The sequence below is a fragment of the Podarcis tiliguerta genome (genome assembly GCF_965153285.1).
Source record: "Podarcis tiliguerta genome assembly, chromosome: 17".
In the NCBI taxonomy this organism is placed as follows: Eukaryota; Metazoa; Chordata; class Lepidosauria; order Squamata; family Lacertidae; genus Podarcis; species Podarcis tiliguerta.
This window is the reverse complement of record NC_139550.1, coordinates 32,242,938-32,263,438: the sequence shown is the minus strand read 5'-3', so window position 1 is coordinate 32,263,438 and position 20,501 is coordinate 32,242,938. Positions and strand designations below refer to the sequence as shown.

General features: G+C 41.5%; 1 protein-coding gene and 1 long non-coding RNA gene across 17 annotated transcripts in view; one reads left to right on the top strand and one right to left on the bottom strand.

The window, feature by feature from the left end:
* The window catches only part of SMARCA4 (SWI/SNF related BAF chromatin remodeling complex subunit ATPase 4), a 62,446-nt gene that overhangs the window by 16,081 nt on the left and 25,864 nt on the right, over positions 1–20,501 (top strand). For all 13 annotated transcript variants that reach the window (XM_083419306.1, XM_083419302.1, XM_083419313.1 and 10 more), the window contains 14 exons: positions 890–1,148; positions 1,900–2,026; positions 4,371–4,544; positions 6,189–6,362; positions 6,502–6,669; positions 9,296–9,346; positions 12,416–12,546; positions 13,831–13,888; positions 14,186–14,304; positions 15,987–16,137; positions 16,302–16,465; positions 17,371–17,437; positions 18,228–18,338; positions 19,963–20,205. In XM_083419306.1, the coding sequence (XP_083275432.1) occupies positions 890–1,148; positions 1,900–2,026; positions 4,371–4,544; positions 6,189–6,362; positions 6,502–6,669; positions 9,296–9,346; positions 12,416–12,546; positions 13,831–13,888; positions 14,186–14,304; positions 15,987–16,137; positions 16,302–16,465; positions 17,371–17,437; positions 18,228–18,338; positions 19,963–20,205 (1,997 nt within the window). The remainder of the gene's footprint in view (positions 1–889; positions 1,149–1,899; positions 2,027–4,370; positions 4,545–6,188; positions 6,363–6,501; positions 6,670–9,295; positions 9,347–12,415; positions 12,547–13,830; positions 13,889–14,185; positions 14,305–15,986; positions 16,138–16,301; positions 16,466–17,370; positions 17,438–18,227; positions 18,339–19,962; positions 20,206–20,501) is intronic.
* On the bottom strand, positions 2,139–11,479 carry LOC310667902. 4 transcript variants are annotated; one of them, XR_014506385.1, is made up of 6 exons: positions 10,700–11,479; positions 10,069–10,224; positions 7,165–7,278; positions 6,565–6,625; positions 5,815–5,937; positions 2,139–3,076 (listed from the first exon to the last, which is right to left on the bottom strand). It is a non-coding gene; the product is annotated as an uncharacterized lncRNA (long non-coding RNA). The 4 variants fall into 4 exon arrangements; XR_014506386.1 differs by having other exon boundaries at positions 10,720–11,479; XR_014506387.1 differs by lacking the exon at positions 10,700–11,479 and adding an exon at positions 10,334–10,657.

The window sequence follows — 20,501 nt, the reverse complement described above, 5'->3', positions numbered from 1 at the left end:
GATCCAAACTCCCTTTTGTAACATACAGTTTTGAGGAGGAAAATGGGCACTAGCTGTCTGAGGCCATCGGAACAAGGTGGCGGTTTGGGGGTATGTTTTGATGCTAGTAGGAGAAGCTACTGTGCAAACTGATGAAGGTGTTATTAGTGTATCAGAGATTTCATGTAGCTGGTTTTGCCAGCTTGTAGTTAGATTCCTTTTCCCTTTATGTTCTGTATTTTTGGATCCACTCCTCCCAGCCATAGAGCTCCTGCAATATTTAGGTTTTTCTCCCAAACCAGATAAGCAGATATTTTACTCTTTGGAATGGTTCTTATTGATGGCTCATTTTCTCTAAACAAGTACACCAAATAGAGTTAGAAAGTTGTAAACATTCCATGACATCACAGCAGCTTAATGGCTTGAATAAAATGGTGGTTGAATAGTAATAGTTGTCAAACAGTTTTCAGCTTATTATTATAGGCCAAATAGGGGAATAGGTGTTCACATTTAGTGCTCCTTTAATTCATTATAGAGATCACTATAAGAGGGTGTGGTATTTTTTCAGGTCATTTCCTGGGTTGAGAGCCAGACTCATGAGTAGATGGAATGGCAGGTGTATACAGCGGAGGCCATAGCAAGCCACAGTGGGAAGTGGTTGACTTTCTCTTAGCTTACTGTATAAGATGTCTGTGAGGATGAGCAGGGGAGCAGAACACCACTATCTCCTGTCTTGAGCTGCTTGCAGGAAGGTTGGGTTAAATTATAACAAAACAAAACTATTATTCAGCTGTTTAAATGTAGAAATTGGTCCTTGAACACTGCAGTCTTTATGCTCAGATGTGCTTATATCAGGCTTTTATAGGAGGGAGCCTTTAACAGCCTTCTTCCTACCAACGTTCTTCTATAGGACCAATGGCAAATGCTGCAGCCCCTACTAGCACACCTCAGAAATTGATTCCTCCTCAGCCAACAGGCCGTCCTTCACCAGCACCTCCGGCGGTACCTCCAGCAGCATCCCCTGTAATGCCTCCCCAAACTCAGTCACCGGGACAACCAGCCCAACCTGCCCCAATGGTGCAACTCCACCAGAAGCAAAACCGTATCACTCCAATCCAGAAACCAAGAGGACTTGACCCAGTTGAAATCCTTCAAGAGAGGGAGTACAGGTAAAAATGTAGCTAAAGGTAAAGGTAAAGGTACCCCTGCCCGTACGGGCCAGTCTTGACAGACTCTAGGGTTGTGCCCCCATCTCACTCAAAGAGGCCAAGGGCCAGCGCTGTCCGAAGACACTTCCGGGTCACGTGGCCAGCGTGACAAAGCCGCATCTGGCGAGCCAGAGCCACACACGGAAACGCCGTTTCCCTTCCCGCTAGTAAGCGGTCCCTATTTATCTACTTGCACCCAGGGGTGCTTTCGAACTGCTAGGTTGGCAGGCGCTGGGACCGAACAGCGGGAGCGCACCTTGCCGCGGGGATTCGAACCACCGACCTTTCGATCGGCAAGCCCTAGGTGCTGAGGCTTTAACCCACAGCGCCACCCGCGTCCCTTTAAAAATGTAGCTACTACAACCTTAACTGTTTCACTGGTGCTTCTGGGCAACAGGTTGACTTTAATGAAGGCTGCATTCAGTGAAGTGACTTTTGAGGGCCTGTTAGCACTATTCTAGTCTTGGTCTTCATTGTGCTCTCATGCTGGAACAGCAGGAGAATGTTATTAGCAAACCTGTGTTTGACCAAAGCCAAGTGTTACAGCTTTGTCCCTTTGCAGAGGGGTGGATTTAGGTTTATCTTGAACCTGTGTTGCTTTTCTCTTAGCTTCCTGACCCCTTGGTGGATAACTGCTGTAGCTGATATCTCTTGTTTAGACATGATAAAAGACCTAAACAAATGCATTGTTTGTCTTAATCTACTGTGTCAGACTGCAGGCTCGCATTGCTCACAGGATACAAGAACTTGAAAACCTTCCTGGGTCACTGGCTGGGGACTTGCGAACCAAAGCTACCATTGAACTTAAAGCACTACGGTTGCTTAACTTCCAGAGACAGGTAGGCTGAGTTCCATAGTTGGAACTCCTGTTGCTCAAGACTATTTTGGAAATCGGAATCACATATTTTACTCCAGGGTTTTGTCACTTAATGAAACGTACAAGAGGCAGCATTTCAGATTGAGTAGCTTCATTTCAATAAAATCAGAAGCTTAAAATGTGACAACCATCTCCTGGTCTTCCAGGGTCAGTTACTTGCTTTTCTGGTAATTTTTTTGTTTAGATACGGGCATGGTTTCACAATAGAGGACCAAATCAATTGTCAGGTGTGCCAGTGCTGTTTTGTATTCATAGAAACGTATCTTGAAAGCAAGAGGTGCTAACTTGTGCCAATACTACCTTGGTGTAGTATTTTAACACCTGACCTACCTGTTTTGCTTGAAGTGCCAGAATTTGTTTGTGCCTTAGGCAAATATGTCTCTGTGTTTATGAACTGGAATAATTTTCTATTTATGTCTGCCTCATATTTATATATCATAAGATAGTTAAAAGAGGTGGCAATTCCGTAGCTTTCCTTTTGAAGAGAAAATGACCAGATAGCCATACCAATGTAGATAAGTCCTTCAAAATGCACTTACTGTTCTTTTCCTCTTATTTTCCTTTCTTCCATTTCTTTGCTGCTTCTTTGTCTCCCATTTTATCCATGCTCCTCTTCTTTCCCTTTCTGTTCTCCTTTCAGCATTTCCTTCTCTTTCTACACAGTTATCCACCTTATTATGTCTTCCTTCTCCACTCTGCTTCCCCCACAAATTATTGTTTGGTCTTCTGCATATCTTTATTGAATCCATGTGCATCTCCCCCATGCCATTCTTCTTTTCTCCAGTGCTCCCACTCAATAATTTTCCACCCAGCCCAGCCATTTTTTAAATTTACCTTTAGCTTTATTATTATTAACCTTTTTTCTCCAAAAGCCTTTCCTAGACTAGGCCTCACTTTGAATCAAGGTGTTTCAGAGACCTTGGATTTTCCTCTTCACCTATCCTTCCTCTGTTGTGTTTGGCAACTCCTCTTCCTGAAGGGCATTTTGGGGCTTGTTGTGCTCATCTAAGTACTGTTTAAAAAAAAGGAAGGAGCAGGTGGAGTTACTTGAATAACAAAGTAGAAATAATAAGCAATATCATCATCATTTTATTTGTATGCCGCTTTTCCATAGTTGAAACTATGCTCAAGGCTGCTTACAACATGACAAGATTTACATAATTACAAACAGAAGTCATAAACAATAAATGAAACGCATCAAAAGTACACAACCTAATGGACACAATTTCCACATGAATAATAAGTTCTAAAACTAAAGATACAACTTCCAACTGGAAGATTGTAATTGAAAATGAATAAATTATTTAATAAAACTAAAGATAAAACAATAATATCAGTAACAGTAACAGCTCTCTCAACCCCCCAGAATCAATACTCCAGCCCAAGAATCTGTTCAACAGCCTCAACTTTTGTAGCTGGAGTCAGTCAGCACTCTCCCAGGCCAGATGGGAAAGGGCCAGTAAGGCAGGGTGCAGGTCTTCTAGGGCTCACAGCCAAGATGGTCTCATTTAAAACAACACAGATAAAAATTAAAAACAATTTAAAAGAGGAGCCCTCGGTGCTAAGCAGCAGCTGCAGTCCTTGTGAAACCTGTCAAGCCAGGTGGAGAGAAGCAAGGGCGGGCCCTGTAGGCCCTCAGCAGGCAGTCCTATCAATCATTTGAGGTGGCTATCCATGTATATATGCTTTGTTGTCCTGCCTTGCTTGGAATTCTAGTGGTTGGGGCTCTGAGGTTCAAAGGAACCTCAGATGTGGATACGTCTCATGCCTTTCAGCAGGGTCATGTGTGCATCTTCCCTGTTTAAATAGACTGATAAATGAAGGATCCCCTAAAACAGTGATGGCCAAACTTGGAACTACAACTCCCATCATCCCTAGCTAACAGGACCAGTGGTCAGGGATGATGGGAATTGTATTCCCAAAACAGCCGGAGGGCCAAGTTTGGCCGTCGCTGCCCTAAAACATATTGGAGAATAGGCCCCTTCCTATTCATTTTCCTTACCTTGCCCATCCCTTTAAGGTATGTGTACGTATATATGAGATCTAAAACATTCTGGGGCTTTGAGACCATTTCTATAAATACCATGTTGTATAGTTTCTCCTTAAGTTTAGCACTTCCATTCACCCAGTTTAACACTAACACAATTAATGCTTTGCTTTTTCTTTTGAAAAACCACTAAAAAAGACAATTTCAAAAATATCTTCTTGTAATGTGCAGTTTTGGATATGACTTGGCAGGTACATGCCTTTCTTTCTCAACTTTCAGATCGGAATTGACTCTTTCTTTTAAAATTGTTGTTTCAAAGCTGCGTCAAGAAGTTGTGGTATGCATGAGAAGAGATACTGCTCTGGAAACAGCACTGAACGCCAAGGCATACAAACGTAGCAAACGGCAGTCCCTGCGGGAAGCTCGCATCACTGAGAAGCTGGAGAAACAGCAGAAGATCGAACAAGAACGAAAACGCCGGCAAAAACATCAGGCATGCAATTCTTCTGTTTTTATGTGAGATGGTGGTGTGGAGAGGAGGGTGGCAAAAAGAGCAGTGCCGGTGAACATTTATTATACTACGAATGTTTCCATTTTATTTTTCTACATGAAGTTACTGCATTGTTGTAGGTAACTAATATGCAGCAAACAAAGTACAGTGGTGTCCCGCAAGACGAATGCCTCGCAAGACGGAAAACCCGCTAGACGAAAGGGTTTTCCGTTTTGGAGGTGCTTCGCAAAACGAATTTCCTATGGGCTTGCTTCGCAAGACGAAAATGTCTTGCGAGTTCCTGCGGGGTTTTTTTCCTCCCCCCCTTTTTCCCAAGCCGCTTAACAGCTGATCCGCTAAGCCGCTAATAGCGCTAAGCCGCTAATGGGCTTGCTTCGCAAGACGAAAAAAACCGCAAGACGAAGAGACTCGCGGAACGGATTCTTTTCGTCTTGCAAGGCACCAGTTTAACCCCATCAATTTCTTGAATGAGGAGAAGGGAAAATTAGGTGTTGGGGTTGAAATCACTCCTAAATGTTAAGAAGGCTAAAGGGTTAATAGAAGAGGGTTAAAAGAAGAGATAAAGGGAAGTAAAATGTATGGCAACAATGGAGGTGAAGAACTAGGTGCATCACTGGTCAAAGAGCTATTGAAAATAAGGAGTTAGCCATCTTTGGTATCCATCGCTGTAGGTCTGATTTCTTTAGCATAAAAAGTTAGCCTATCGCTGGCCTGTTTATCCAGAGAGGGAGGTAGATGAGATTTCTAACGTTCTCTGCAATAAACTTCTTAGCTACTAAAACAGTTCCTGTATTTTCAGATTATCATATATTGGAACTACCTAAACATAGACTATGATTAAAATCTTAAAGAAGAGTACACTGCACTGTTTTGCTTAGGACTGTTGAGTAGCATTCCCACTACAATCCTGTGAGGTAGGTTACAGCAGACATAGGCAAACTGCAGCCCTCCAGGTGTTTGGGACTACAATTTCCATCATCCCTCGCTAACAGGACCAGTGGTCAGGGATGATGAGAATTGTCATCCCAAAACATCTGAAGGGCCAAGTCAGGGATGATAACAGTGGAATAGAGATTTGAACCCAGGTCTTCATAGTCCAATCCCAAACCTCTTTCCACTGCATGTCACTAACTATAGGATAGGGTCATGTGCACTCCTTGTTCACCTTTGGCCACTCTCTGTATCTGAGGAGGAGATGTTTTTGATTCACTGAGTATCCTTTGGCTTACCATTCTCACACGACTGAGCCTACCTCACAAACAATTTTGGTGTTCCCATCAGGAGTTTATGGGCAGCTTGTGTACATTGGGCTTCCCTGGAGGTTGCCTCAGCCTGAGCACTCTGTTTGTCTGCTTCTGGCTTTGTGGAGATAAGACTAAAGGAAATTACAAACAGAAATTGAGATTTTGGCTGGAGGAAGGAAACCTAAATTATTGGAAGCAGTAACATCTTGCATAACATTTGCAACAGCTAAGAATGTGACTGGGCTTAATATGCAATTGAATACACTTGTAATGGGCATTTTGTGATTGCTGATATCACAGTTGTAGATTGCCAACAGTCTTAAGAGGCTCTGTCACAGGTGTATAAATTCTTTAATCCCTTTTGTATTACATTTCCTTTTAGGAGTACCTCAATAGCATTCTTCAGCATGCCAAGGATTTTAAAGAATACCACCGATCTGTCACAGGGAAGATTCAAAAACTTACAAAGGCTGTGGCCACTTACCATGCCAATACTGAGCGTGAGCAAAAGAAGGAGAATGAGAGAATTGAGAAGGAGAGAATGCGCAGGTTGATGGTAAGGTTTGTTTCAAGATTGGAAACTAGAAATGTTTCAGGCATAAAATTTGCCCAGCTGAGCTTGCAGTAGATTGCAGTTTGGTACACTTTGTTTTAAATAACTGTTGTTCCTAATTTAAAGCATTTTTTTTTTTAAGGCTGAAGATGAAGAAGGGTACCGTAAGCTAATTGATCAAAAGAAAGATAAGCGCTTAGCCTACCTGCTTCAGCAAACAGATGAATATGTGGCCAACCTGACAGAGCTGGTGAGACAGCACAAGGCTGCCCAAGTTGCAAAGGAGAAAAAGAAGAAGAAGAAAAAGAAGGTAAGCTGGAGTTCATTAACTTGCTGTGATCAATAATGCTGATGAAATGCAAACTTCGTATAAGCATTTGGGTTGGAAGATGCTTTTCAGGCCTTTGGTTGTGTGCTTCTGAAAAGGGTCCAATTCTCTAGTTATTTTATTTTTTGGCATAAACAACATAGCATTGCTATCATAGCAAATCAGAATAGATCACACAATATCCATAAATAAAACACACAAAGCAATTGTTGTTAAATAGACTACTATTTCAACATTTTATGTTAAAACCATTATTTTTTCATGAACAAATAATATGACTAAAGGATCTAACTGTTCTGTCATAACCTGTTAAATTTCTCACGGCATCTTTTGAAGCTGCCGAGAAGGTCCAGAATATGCAAAACATACCAGCTCTTCAACATGTTCCTTATTCATCTATAAATGTGATTAAGCCTTAGATGTCATATACCAACAGAACATATATTTATAGAAACTCTTCTTAAGATTTGTACTTACATTTTGTTGTGGAACATGTTGCCATAGCCAGTTCTGGGCACCTAAGGAAATACCTTGCTCCAAATCCCTTTCCCATAGCAAGCAGCTGGTTTGTGGTCCCTTCTCAAAAACTTCCTGCTTTAAGGAACATATATGTTTCTGTGTTTGAGTGCAATTAATTAAATCAAATTTATTTCCTTTAAAGCTTCCAATTTTCTATATGTTGCCTTGGAACATGTTTCTGCTCTATGTGTACTAGATCTTTAAAATTTTGTAATGTGGGTCTTGGTAATGCAATAAGCAAGTTATATCCCCATTCTCAATTGAGCATGGGAGGTATCCAAGTGGATTACAATCTCCCCTATTGATTGGAAGGCAAGACTCATATGAACAGCTTTTTCCTGGAGACGTCTCCTGGTCCTTCAGTTCATTTTCTGCCTTTGCTTGGAGCAAATCCTACTTGCTACTCCTGTGTGTTATTCCTGAGCCTCAGGCCTGTTGTTTTTCCTCCATTTAGTTAGTCCCTTGTTTGTTTTCTCCTGGTCCCAGTCTCCTTTTCTTCAGCATTTTTTAATTATTTTTTTTGTCTGAAAGCAAAGGAGGAAGAAACACTTTCTTATCATTCTACATTGGTTTGTTGCCTATATTCTCTTATTACCTGTTTTTACTCCCTCTCCACCCATGCTCCTACAAGAAAAAAGGTGATAGTCTCCAAAATTATGCTCAGCATTACATCATGACACATTATGTCAGGGTGGTCAAGCATTCGTGGACTTCCTCAATAATTGTCAGGAGGCAAGTTCCATCCTCTACTGTCAATGTGCATGTTCTCCGGGAGGTGATAGTGTTTCTTGGTTGACCCCAGTTGTTGATGTTGTAGCCACAACCAGGAATGAGATCCTCATAGCACTGTACCTACTTTACAAAGGATCACTGTGGCTCTTGTCTTCAGTACAAAACCATCCAGGATTCTTCCTGTACTCGCTGCAGACACGCTCTCCAGCCAGCAGCATTATCACCCACAAATGTTAGCCCTGCACTGTCAAATGTGGGCCTCCAGAGGGCACATTATGACTTTGATTATACCAGGCATCCCCAAACTCAGCCCTCCAGATGTTTTGGGACTACAACTCCCATCATCCCTAGGTAACAGGACCAGTGGTCAGGGATGATGGGAATTGTTGTCCCAAAACATCTGGAGGGCCGAGTTTGGGGGTGCCTGGATTATACTGAGGAGATTGATTCAGAAGGAGAAGGCATTTTAAACGCACTAGCAGTGATTGAAACTGCAGTTCTCCAGAGGGGATCAAACTGAATGGTTAAGTCAATGTCTACTGTTAACTTGACAGTTATTAAGCCAGTCCTCTTGTTTTCACCATGACCTACAGATCACCACCTGAAGGGTCATGGGTTTCTCATCAGTCAAGACAAAAGCCATCTACATTCCACTTGCAGGATTCAGCATAAGGGAGCAATGATAAATACTGCTCAAGGCACATCCCCACTCTTCCTACTGAGAAGTTCTGCTTCACCATGGCATCTATGGCCTCTAGCAGGACAGCAGAAATAATGGTTCTTGCCCAAGCTTTGGAACACATATTGCCAGGGGAAAGTTTCTATTCTAGGCCACATCAGTGGACACTTTTCTCATATCAAGATGCCACTCTGGAAATTTATTTTTTCCCATGTGGCAGTCTCTGTGCTGGTGGACAAGATCTAGCAACTTCTCCAGGGGAGTCCTGATCAAGGACTTGCTGTACATGAATAAATGCCAGTTTCTTAGGATAGGGAACCCACTGCAGGGGCACATGGGATATATATGAAGCATCCCACAGCTTCAGCTGAAGGACCAGCAACTTCAGTTCCTCCTCTCCTTGTAATCTTTTCATTCTAGCTGGTCACTGCACTCTGTAACTAAGAGAAATGCTGCTTGAGGTTCGTTGTTGTTTTTACCTCCTCCGTCACAATCCCTTTTCTTTTCGTGTCATGTCTTAGATTGTAAGGCTGAAGGCAAGAAATGTTTTATCCCTGACATCTAGGAGCCTTTTTTTGGCTGAAGCGTGGGATAAAAGTGCCTTAAGTAAATAAAGTGTTTAAAAATGCAATTTCCTATTCTGTTAACAAAGGATTAATGTTCTTCCTTTATTTCCAGAAGGCTGAAACTGCAGAAGGACAGACACCGGCAATTGGACCAGATGGTGAAGTAAGATCCAATAACAACAACAATAATCATAATAATATTCTCCCTATCCATGACTTTTCTAGCCACAGTTTAATGTGCTGATCTGTAGCTATTAGTCATAACACTATAAAGTGCTATGGAGCAGTCATCAAATACTGTTACGCTTCATTCCTTCCCTATGTCCCAATTCCTTATAATGGCTAAATGGATATTCCATGTTCAGAGACAGTTACCGAGAAGGACACAGCAGCCCAGGGGCTGAGTTCTTTGGCCTTTATGCCCTACTTAACATGCTGCTGGACTAGAAAAGACCAATGGGGTGACCTGACATAGGCAGTCTTTGTGTTCCCAGTGTGCTCTCCCTACTTGTGCATCTAGTCTGACCATCAAGAGCAGCACTGTATTTATATCCTTGAAGGATTTCGGGGAGTTTTGTACTTTATAACCCCAAGCAAATGTTAAGGACGTTCCATTAAAAAGGCATTGTTCCCTTCCACTTAACCCAAGCCAGAGCCACCATGTTCTTAGGCCTAAACAGAAGAATCGTATAGAATACTTTACCAGAGCCCTGTCCAGCCATCAAGGCATTAAAATGACAGTTTCAAAAATGGGGAGCCTATGTTGCTTTTGTGCTGGCAATAACCTCTTCTCATCCTGTAAGTTCTGTTGCATGCCTTTTCAATGTTTGGTCCTTTCTTTACGTTCTTTTATATGTTTTGGTTACTTCCCACTGAAAAGCTCACCTGATTTTGTGGAGCAGATTCCTTGGTGGTAGTAGCAGGTTCCACCTGAGGCTCAGGATCCGTGTCCTGAACCTTGGTCTGTTTTGGATGGTCTGGACAAAGCGGAAGGCATGGAAACCCAGCACTTGAGCCACAGGCTTAGATTAAGGTTTTTGACTATGTGGAAATGAATTTTGGAGGATAGCCAGCATCAACATTCACAGGAGAAAACTGAAAGAAATGTTAAAAACAAGTTTCTGATTGCTTCTTGAAAATCAAAGCTTACCTGGTAGGCTAGAGGCTGTACTAACTTGCCGCAGTCAACCCAGCTGATGGTTCTTTACAAACTTGTCAAACTGCCCAACATTTTTGGTAGTTTTCCCTCAGACTAGCATTTATATACCATTAATACAAAGAAAATACAGTAGCGATATCTTTAGAGCATCAGGTCTTTTACGTGATAAAGGACTTTGCCTGTATAGTAAAGGAATAACCCTTCATGTAACATCCTATCTAAATTAAACTGATAAGCCATTTAATTTATATCCACGCAAGTAACAAAAGGCAACTAGTTCTAATTCTAAAAACAACTAAATCTAAATATATATATTTTCAATATTTAGGAACAAGAACATTAAAAACTGAAGGAAACCATGTAATAACTTCTTCCACCTTCAACAGTCAGTTAGAAATGAGTATATTCAAACAGCTGTTGTGATGACCTCATTTACCAACCAGCATTGTTGACTAAGCATGACTTCATAGAGGAAAGAGAGAAGAATGGTGATTGGCTGACTAGGTGTTCCTGCTTATAGGGCTTTCCACAAGCTTTATATGATCATATTTCAATATCTGCTTCTTAGGAGGGTCAACAGAATCATTAGCCTGAAGAAGTTAGGGCCTGCTGCCCAGTTAAAAATCCCCTCAACTAGCATGTTTTTGTGCCTTTCAACAAAGATTGTTCTTCAGGAATCTGCCAGTGAAGCTTAATATGAACATTGCTGTTTCACTGCAGTTAAAGGCAATTTGAGCACCAGCTCTCTGAGAGGTTCAAAGAAGAAACTACAGAACTGCTTTTGAAGAATTGAGCAGAAAATAAATGAGCTGTTTAAGCAGAAAGATCAACTAATGAAGAAGCTTGAAAACTTCTTGTTGAAAATTAAACAGGAAACACACAAGTGCTGCCTCACGCAAAATGACCTCAAGAGTATTGTCAATGTGTTGAAAGTGATGGAGAAACAGTTAAAACAGGAGACTCACCACCATGTTGAAATAAAGCTAAGTTTGAAAAATGAGCTCTTCAAGGAACATGAAGGTTTTGGAAAAGATCATGAAGGGGCTGCAGATGAAAGAAATGGTACCTAGGCTTCAACGAGAAACTGTGGAAAATGACGAGCTGAAGAATCAACTTAAAAGAAGGCAAAGAATAAATTGCATGTATAAACAAGTAACAATGATATAAAACTGCTTAAGGCTCAGTATGAGAAATATCCAGCTGATGAGAGGACCATCAAAGCCCAGACTGTAAATAAGCTGGCTGTAGTCATTTCAGTCCAAGTCTCCTGGTCCTTATTTGCCAGCTGCTACCCTATTGCAGCTTCACTGCAAACAGACCATAGATTTTCAGCCATCATAATTTTATTTGTGTGCCACCTTTCCATAGTTAAAGCAGTGCTTAAAGAGCCTTATAACGTGAGAAGATTTACATAATTACACATATAACAAAAATAGTCATAAACAATAAATAAAACACATTAAAACATACACAACCAATTTTATTTTAAATAAAATTTATTATAAAAGCAAACATACACAAGCAAATTGAGCAAGTTCCACATAAATCATAATGCAATCTAAAAAGAGATGCAAAAAATTAATATCTATAACAGCAAAACAGCCCCTAAACAGTAACCCAACCCAAGAGTTTGTTCAGCAGCCTCAGCTTTTGTAGCTGGAGTCAATCAGTGCTCTGCTCTCCCAGGCCAAGTGGGAAAAGCTAGCAGGGCATAGAGACAGCATTGCATGCACTCACTAATTTCTTCTGACCCTTTGTCTGTTCTAATCAAACATATGTGAAGCACTCCAAAACCGGCAGGAATATGCAAGTTTCCCTGTCCTTGTCCAACAAAGTGTCCACTATGTCACAAAAGCTCTCAGTAACCATTTTTTTCATAGAATTATAGTGTTGGAAGGTACCTTGAGGGTCCACCCCCTTCAATGCAGGAATCTCAACCAGATCCTACATGACAGGTGACCAACCAACTTTTCTTAAAAAGGATGCATAAACAGTACCATCATTGGGGACCCTCGTTTTTTGTACTGTGGAAATATAATACAATAGGTTTAACACACATTTGTGTTTTTTCAGCCTTTGGATGAAACCAGCCAAATGAGTGACCTACCTGTCAAAGTGATCCATGTAGAAAGTGGGAAAATTCTTACTGGCACGGATGCACCGAAAGCAGGACAACTGGATACTTGGTTAGAAATGAATCCTGGGTAAGTTGCCAACAGATGTAACCCTTTGTATTTTGCCATGAAATTAGCACCTTGTAACTGCATCCTGTTTGTTTCTTCAAAAGTCATTTTCATGGGGTCATCCACTACTTCTGAACTTTGATTGTTAAGAAAAGCTAGCTTGTAACATGCCTCTAAGTTTTGTCTTCAAAAGAGGAGTATTGGTATAGCAACAGCTATTAGCCTCAGTTGCTTAAATCAGAGGTTTTCAACTTGTGTTCCTCGCACCCTTGGGTGACAGTGATTGGTCAGGGATGCCGTGGGAGGGCCCTCCTTCTCCCTCCCTCCCTCTTGACATCATTCTTGCATATCTGCAAATCGATCAATCTTTGTCTCTTTCCCCACCCCAGTCCAGCCTGAATCATGCTGCTCCTCCTGCTGTTCCCACTTACATGCACACCAAAAACCGCACCCGAAGAGGGTGGGGTGGGGCAGGGTGGAATGTGGGGGGGGGATGGGGGGCAGAACAGGGAAATCCCTACATAAACACGTCCTGTAATGGAACCCCAGTGTACATGGCTACCACGGGGGAGCCGCAGAAAGAATGTGGTTGGTCAAGGGCACTGTGGACTCAAAAAGGTTGAAAACCACTAGCTTAAATCAAGCTTCCCTATAAAGATACAGTAAATCTGGCTACCAGTTTCTAACAAGGCATCTCAGATGCCTCCAGCTGTTCACAGTTGGGGGGGGAAGGATGCTGGCCTTAGGTAACTCCTTGATCTGACCCCACAGGGCTCTTCTTATGTACTTGGTGTTCACATTCATGAAACCTTCCTTTGGTTGGATGGCATGTTACAGAGCAAGTGTTCTCTTTGTTTGATTTTCCCACTCAGCAATATTGCCCTAGTTTGGAAATCCCAAGTCATAGCTTCCCTCACTGTGTGGGGAAACAGAAAATTTGATTTGTGGTGAACTTAGATTTTGCTTGTTTATCAGAGAAGCATTTTTCCCTTCCAGCCTTGGGCATATTAGGGATTACCTCCTGCTGTGTGTATAAGGGACTGGAGTGGGGATAACTTTTTAGAAATGTATCATTTTCTCTGTTCAAGATTCCCCCACCCCCAGTGCTACTGACAAAATACAGACCCCTGTATTCTGAAATTCTTTCTTCCTGCAAACTCCCCCAGTGACTTCAGAAAAGAGGAGCAACCCTAGTCAGATTGCTCTCCATGACTGATTAAGTAGAAAATAAAGAGTATCACATTTTCCTATCTAATTTTTTTTCCGTGTTATCCATATTAGCCATTTTAATATCTGTTTAAATAGATATGAAGTAGCACCAAGATCTGACAGTGAAGAAAGCGGATCAGAAGAGGAAGAAGAGGTATGAAGGAATGGCTCAGCTTTCACTAAATTTCCTTGATCGTGTTCTGTGCAGATGTAGCAGATAAGCCAGAAGACTGCTGTGGAGGCATGGTCAATGCCCACAAATTGTATCTACATAAATTCCATGTTAGATATTATGATATACACAGGCTGTGGTTCTTGAGATTTTGCCTGCAGTTGGTCAGTGTGTACAAGCATTTCAGCAGACTGTCCTCCTAATTAAGGCAGCATTGAAAGCATTTTGATTTTACTTCGGTATACATATCAAAACTGATGCAGTTTCTGTTTCTGACAGGAGGAGGAAGAGGAACAACCACAACCTTCTCAGTCTGCTTTACCTGTGGAAGAGAAGAAGAAAATTCCAGATCCAGATAGCGATGATGTATCTGAAGTGGATGCAAGGCACATTATTGAGTAAGGCTCACATCATCCCTCCGTGTTTATGTTACCAACTATCTTTCAGGTTTCCCTCTAAATATAAGTGAAAGTGTCAGATGAAGGTGTTGGTCTCTTCCTTCACTGGAGGTTTCTAAACAGAGGTAGGGATGTTATCTTGTCAGGGATGATTGAGCCAGATAACCGTTGGGGTCCCTTCCAACTCTACAATTCTGTGATTCTAATGTATAAGTTCACCCCACAAGGAGAAGAGGGCAGAGTCTGTGCTTGTAAGTCTACCAAAATGTCTGAAATCAACACACACAAAGACTTTAACACCAGGAGCAGAAAGATACAAGGCTGTAGTTAAACAGGCTTGAGCAGAGGTTGCTCTTCTGATATCTCTTGTTCTTGCCCTACCTTTCCTACAGCCCACTTTCAAAGGGGCAAGAGGAAGAGTTCTTCTACAGTCAAGGAGTAGAAGAGACTCTCTCGCTCCCTATCTCTCTCTCTCTCCCCTACCCAAGAGGATAGGAGTTGGGGAAAGGACCTATTACTCTCCACCCCCATATACACGTAGGTATCAGGGATACCATAGATGAAGGGTTAGTAGCTGGGTCTGGTTGTGTAAATTATTTTCAGCCTGCCTTTCTGGCTGACAGGAGGCCTCCAAGGTAACCAACAGAAAGTGAAAATTAGTGCACAGTAACATATAATACAATTATTTTTAAATAGAATCATGACTTGTGAAAAATTAAGGGATTCATTAATTAAATTTAATTTATTCGCCATACATTTTTCATCTCAAGCTGATTTATAGTAAAAGAGGCAATACATTTCATTAACAATAAGCTATGGATAAAAATAACTTCTATAACTAATTGGCTAAAAAATATAGCACAGCAGCAGCATCAGATCCCCCAGTCATTCACCTAAGAAAGGAGCAGGTTATAGATCACTTGAATGATCCTAGAAGAGGGGATCCACGGTGCTGTGTAGAGTTAGATCTGCCCTCACTGTTCCTTGTATAGTGGAACATTGACTTTCGAATGTAATCTGTTCCGGAAATCAGTTAGACTTCCAAAACATTTGAAAACCGAGGCTCAAAGGGCTGTGAGCAAGTTCAGTGTGGAAAATTGAGAAATGCGCCTCAGATGCTGTTCGACTTCCAAGGCATGTTTGAAAACGGAAGCATTCACTTCTCGGTTTTTGGCGTTCGGCAGCTGAAATGTTCAGCAGCCGAGACATCCAAAAACCAAGGTTTGACTGTATTGCAACCCCTCCATCTTCCCAGAGGCCACAACCCTCCCACAGTACTAGGAACTTTAGGCAGGGCCTTCCCCCAAAAGAGAAATAAACCCAGCCCCAACTCCTCCCACAGCCCAGAGGGTGGGGAGGCTAACTGGGATGATGCCGCAGTTCAGAGGAGGTGTTTTTTCACCTTAACCTCTTGCCAGTTTCCAACCTAAAACATTTATCTCCCACATTTAGGTTGATCCTACACAAAAAATACACAACCAACCAACTAATAACCCCGCTCAAACAAACAATAGTCTTTGTCATCCTGCGCTATAAAAGATTAAGTTTTCTTTTAAATGTTCTAAGTTAGTAAGGGTTTCACCAGTTAGGTATATGATCCAAGTTTACCCCTCCCTCCCCTCTCTCATTTTTTCTCTCACTCTTAACCCATTTTCCCAACCTGTTTAATTTTTTCCCCTTAGGAATGCAAAGCAAGATGTTGATGATGAGTATGGAGTGTCTCAAGCCCTGGCAAGGGGGTTACAGTCTTACTACGCTGTGGCTCACGCAGTCACTGAAAGGGTGGACAAACAGTCCACTCTCATGGTGAATGGTGTCCTCAAGCAGTATCAGGTGAGAAACTGAAAGCAAGGCCCTTTACTTTAGAGCAGTGTTAGCTTAGGCACTTGTGCTGGGTGTAGATGTGCTTAAAATTGCAAAAGAGGAAGCAAGTATTGACAGTATTTTCTCTCCATTTGTCCAGAAACGTGTGAGCATTTCTTTTTCTTTTCCCATAGATTAAAGGTTTAGAGTGGCTAGTATCCTTGTACAATAATAATCTAAATGGAATCCTGGCAGATGAAATGGGTCTGGGTAAGACAATCCAGACCATTGCTTTAATTACATACCTCATGGAGCACAAACGTATCAATGGACCGTTCCTCATTATAGTACCTCTGTCGTAAGTATTCCTATTGGATCCATCTGCCACTTAAGGATTGTCACATTCAAACGCTTCTGTGTTCATGCAAAATATCTTCTTGTAGTATATCACCATTATAGTTCTGATGCAGCCATCTGGGCTGGTCTGCTTCGTGCAGAAATATGAACAAAATATGGTCACCAAATTCAGCAAACATGATAGAAACAGGGTGAGACTAGCAGAGTATGTGTGGCGATAGTATAAATAACTTTCTGAATTGGGAGCGTTAAAGATTAGACCTGTTAAGCATAGCAAGAAATCGCTGAGGGAGTGTGGCTGGTGTAATGCTGGAAGTATTATTTAACTCAGACTTCGCAAAAAGCTGGTTTGCGCTAACCAGCATGGCCACTTTTTGAGGCCTGTTACTAGGCCAGATTAATCCCATTCAGTTCTTTGATTCCATGTAACTGTATAGTTGGTTGATTTGAATCAGGTGGTCAGAAGTCAAAAAGTGCTATGAAATGTGTAAATACTGTATTTGAAGTGCCACGGGGAACTAGTCTGCTTTGTATTATTCCTCCAAAGCTTTTAGTGTTCTATTCTTAAGAGGAACTAGGTCCATAATTCATATCGTTATTTGATGCAGTATTTGCGAGAGAGACGGCAAAAGCATTACATGAGCTTTGCTAATAAAACAAATGGCTGCTTGGAAAACAAGTTTGCATGTCAAACTCTGTTTCAGGATCGGTGAAACTGACTCTTATCTCCAGCTGACCAAATCACCTGATAAACTGGCAGTTGTGAATGCACATTTGTAATGCACTTTTTTGATGTGCTATTTTGAAGGGGTTGTACGCAGTTCTTGTTTTTTAAACTACCAGTCTTCGTATTATGTGTGGTTCGTGACTATATAAAATGAAGTCTTTGCTGTTTTTCTGTTCTAGAACTCTCTCAAACTGGGCATATGAATTTGATAAGTGGGCTCCTTCTGTGGTTAAAGTCTCATACAAGGCAAGTATTGTGGTTCAGATTTTCATTTCCAATTTGTCAAGATGGAATGATGAGTCAGTTATGATTCTCGAGCATCCTCTGACTGAAAGCAAATTGTTGCATTTCCCTGTACATTCAGCAACAGCTGTGGCATAATATTGGGGGCGGGGTCACCTTCCTGTTTCTTAAACTACTCTTGCCCATCGGTGTAGCAGGACTGCTACAGAAAAGCTTCTTCTAAAGTTAAAGAGAGAAAATGCTTATTTTTTTCTTATTTTCCAAAGTGCAGCATTTTTCTTTGTGACCCAAAGTTGTCAGCCCTCCCCCAAACCCTCTTGCTTTTCAACTTCTTTCCTGCAAATAACACACAGCTTCCCCCCATAATCCCTCAGACCTGTGTGTGAAAAGGAAATTTCTGTTTCCTTAAGTGGTATGCATCTTCATCAGCCTTTCTCCATTAACCCTTCTTTCTCAGACATCTCCCTGTACCTTCTGCCTTTTTCTTCAGTGCTCCTTTTTAATTTACCTTTCCTGTTCCTGCTTATTTGTGCAGTGTCTGCTTTTCTTACAATTCCTTCCAGCCTATAAGCTCTACATTCCTTGTATCTAAGTTCCCCTCAGCAAGCCCCACAAAGCCCCTGTCTTTTGTTTGCCTTCCTTTGCTAAATCTTGACTGCAGACAACTTTGTTAGAAAGTTCATGTTCTAGCTCAGCCAGACAGAGTCAGGGGTTTCGCAGCCGCAAGTGCAACACAAATGTCAATTATTTCTCTGAATTCTGTGCTTAGTTTTTCTTCATTCTTTTTTGTTAGGGCTCTCCGGCTGCAAGACGGGCATTTGTACCTCAGCTTCGAAGTGGGAAGTTTAATGTTTTGCTCACTACATATGAATATATAATCAAAGATAAGCACATTCTTGCAAAGGTGAGGCTTTCCTATTTGAAAGCAGGATTTGCTGGTGTGTTGATTTTCCATTAGTTCTAGAAATGAATCATTGTGGTATCCTAAAGGTATAGGCAATATTAAACAGCTTTTCTTGCAAAACCAACGTTAAGTAAAATACATTATTAGTATTAGAATAACAGATAAATGAAGCATTTACAACATCCCCCCACCATGCATAACATTTTCTTGATTACTGAAAAATGGAGGACCCTTGCTTATTTTGTCCTTTTAAACCAGGGACAGGGAACCTATGGCTCTCCAGATGTTCCTTCCTTGACCACCATCAATGCTGGCTTGGGCTTATGGGAACATCTGGCAAGCCACAGGTTTCCCCACCCCTGAATTAAACTGTGGTGTCTTCTCTCCCAGTCACTTGATCTTCAAGATGGATCATGTCAGTTATGTCTTCTGAAGCAATTCAAAGTGGCAGGCCCCTCTCCTCTCTGATTAAGAGCAAATACCCGTCTCACCCATAATGAAAGGGAGAAAGAAAGAGTGTAGTGTACATGTGAATATGTTGTTTTTTTTAAAAAAAGAAGAGTAATTCAGCTAATGCAAATGGCACTTGTTGCATATGGTACTGTGGTTGAATATGATATGCAATCTCTTGCTTCTCAGTTCTCATTTGGGTGAGATACTTTTGCTGCAGTAACACCTGTACAGTATTATTTGCTCATTGGTTGCGGTTTGTCTTGGTTGCATGAATAACACTGCATGTGCTCTGTTGTGTTATGTCCTTATTAAATTTTCAATAAAAAGCAATATTGAAAGAACAAAAACAAATAACGGCTTATGTCAACCCACATGTCAGCTGCCTCGTATGGCTCATTAACTTAATCTGCAGTTATCAAACCCTTTGCCATAAAGCAACAGCAGTGTCCTGGGAGATGTTGCCAAGATGGGGTGTTAATAAGTGCCAATTCACAACTTTCTCATCATGATTACATTTGAGTAATTGCTCACAAGAGCCATAGCACTAGTTTAGCCTATGTGGGATGCTTCAGAAGTCCCATTTCTCTGGAGCATTTGAGGATGGTGAGAATTTCCCTGTCTTCAATATTTCCATTACAGTGGTGCCTCGCAAGACGAAAAGAATCCATTCCGTGAGTCTCTTCGTCTAGCGGTTTTTTCGTCTTGCGAAGCAACCCCATTAGCAGATTAGCGCTATTAGCAGTTTAGCGGCTATTAGCAGCTTAGTGCCTTAGAAAAAGGGGGTGGGGAGCGAAAAAAAATTGCAGCAACTCGCAAGACATTTTCGTCTTGCAAAGCAAGCCCATAGGAAATTCATTTTGTGAAGCACCTCCAAAACGGAAAACCCTTTCGTCTAGCGGGTTTTCTGTCTTGCGAGGCATTCGTCTTGCGGGGCACCACTGTATATTGATTCTACCTGTTATATTGCTTCTACAAATTAGTGGCATAGTGAATATTCCCCTGCATTTTTCTTAGGTGCAAATTAAAACTGAACTAGTTTAACAGATACCTAGCTACATCCAAACTCTCACCTTGCTGTGGGGTGAGCTGTACTGTATTGAAAGCCTAACAATCATACCTGAGAAGTAAACTCTTAAGTAAAGTAGATTTGGTTACTGTCCTGCACCATCAGATTCGTTGGAAGTACATGATTGTTGACGAAGGTCACCGCATGAAGAACCACCATTGCAAGCTCACCCAAGTCCTGAATACACACTATGTAGCTCCACGTCGTCTGCTTCTCACAGGGACTCCACTACAGAATAAGCTGCCTGAACTATGGGCTCTGCTCAACTTTCTCCTTCCAACTATCTTCAAGAGCTGTAGCACGTTTGAACAGTGGTTTAATGCTCCTTTTGCCATGACTGGAGAAAAGGTAAGTGCAGGAAGAAGCGTCTACCAGGGTTTTTCACTCCAGGCTCTGGAGTCATTTCCTGTCAGTCCCATGAAATTTTGCAATCTTCCACCTTCACTTTCCCCTCCTTGCAGTCTCCAGTCACCCATAAATATTACAAGTTTTTATTTAATTTTTCTTAGGGAGAGGGGTTTGGGTTTTTTTAGGGTGTCACAATGTGATACAGATGTCTTACCAAAAAAAAATACTGTTTTTAACCAATTTGATTTATTAGAGTCTTGTGATTCTGTGTGACTCCAAATAGTTTTATTGCAATG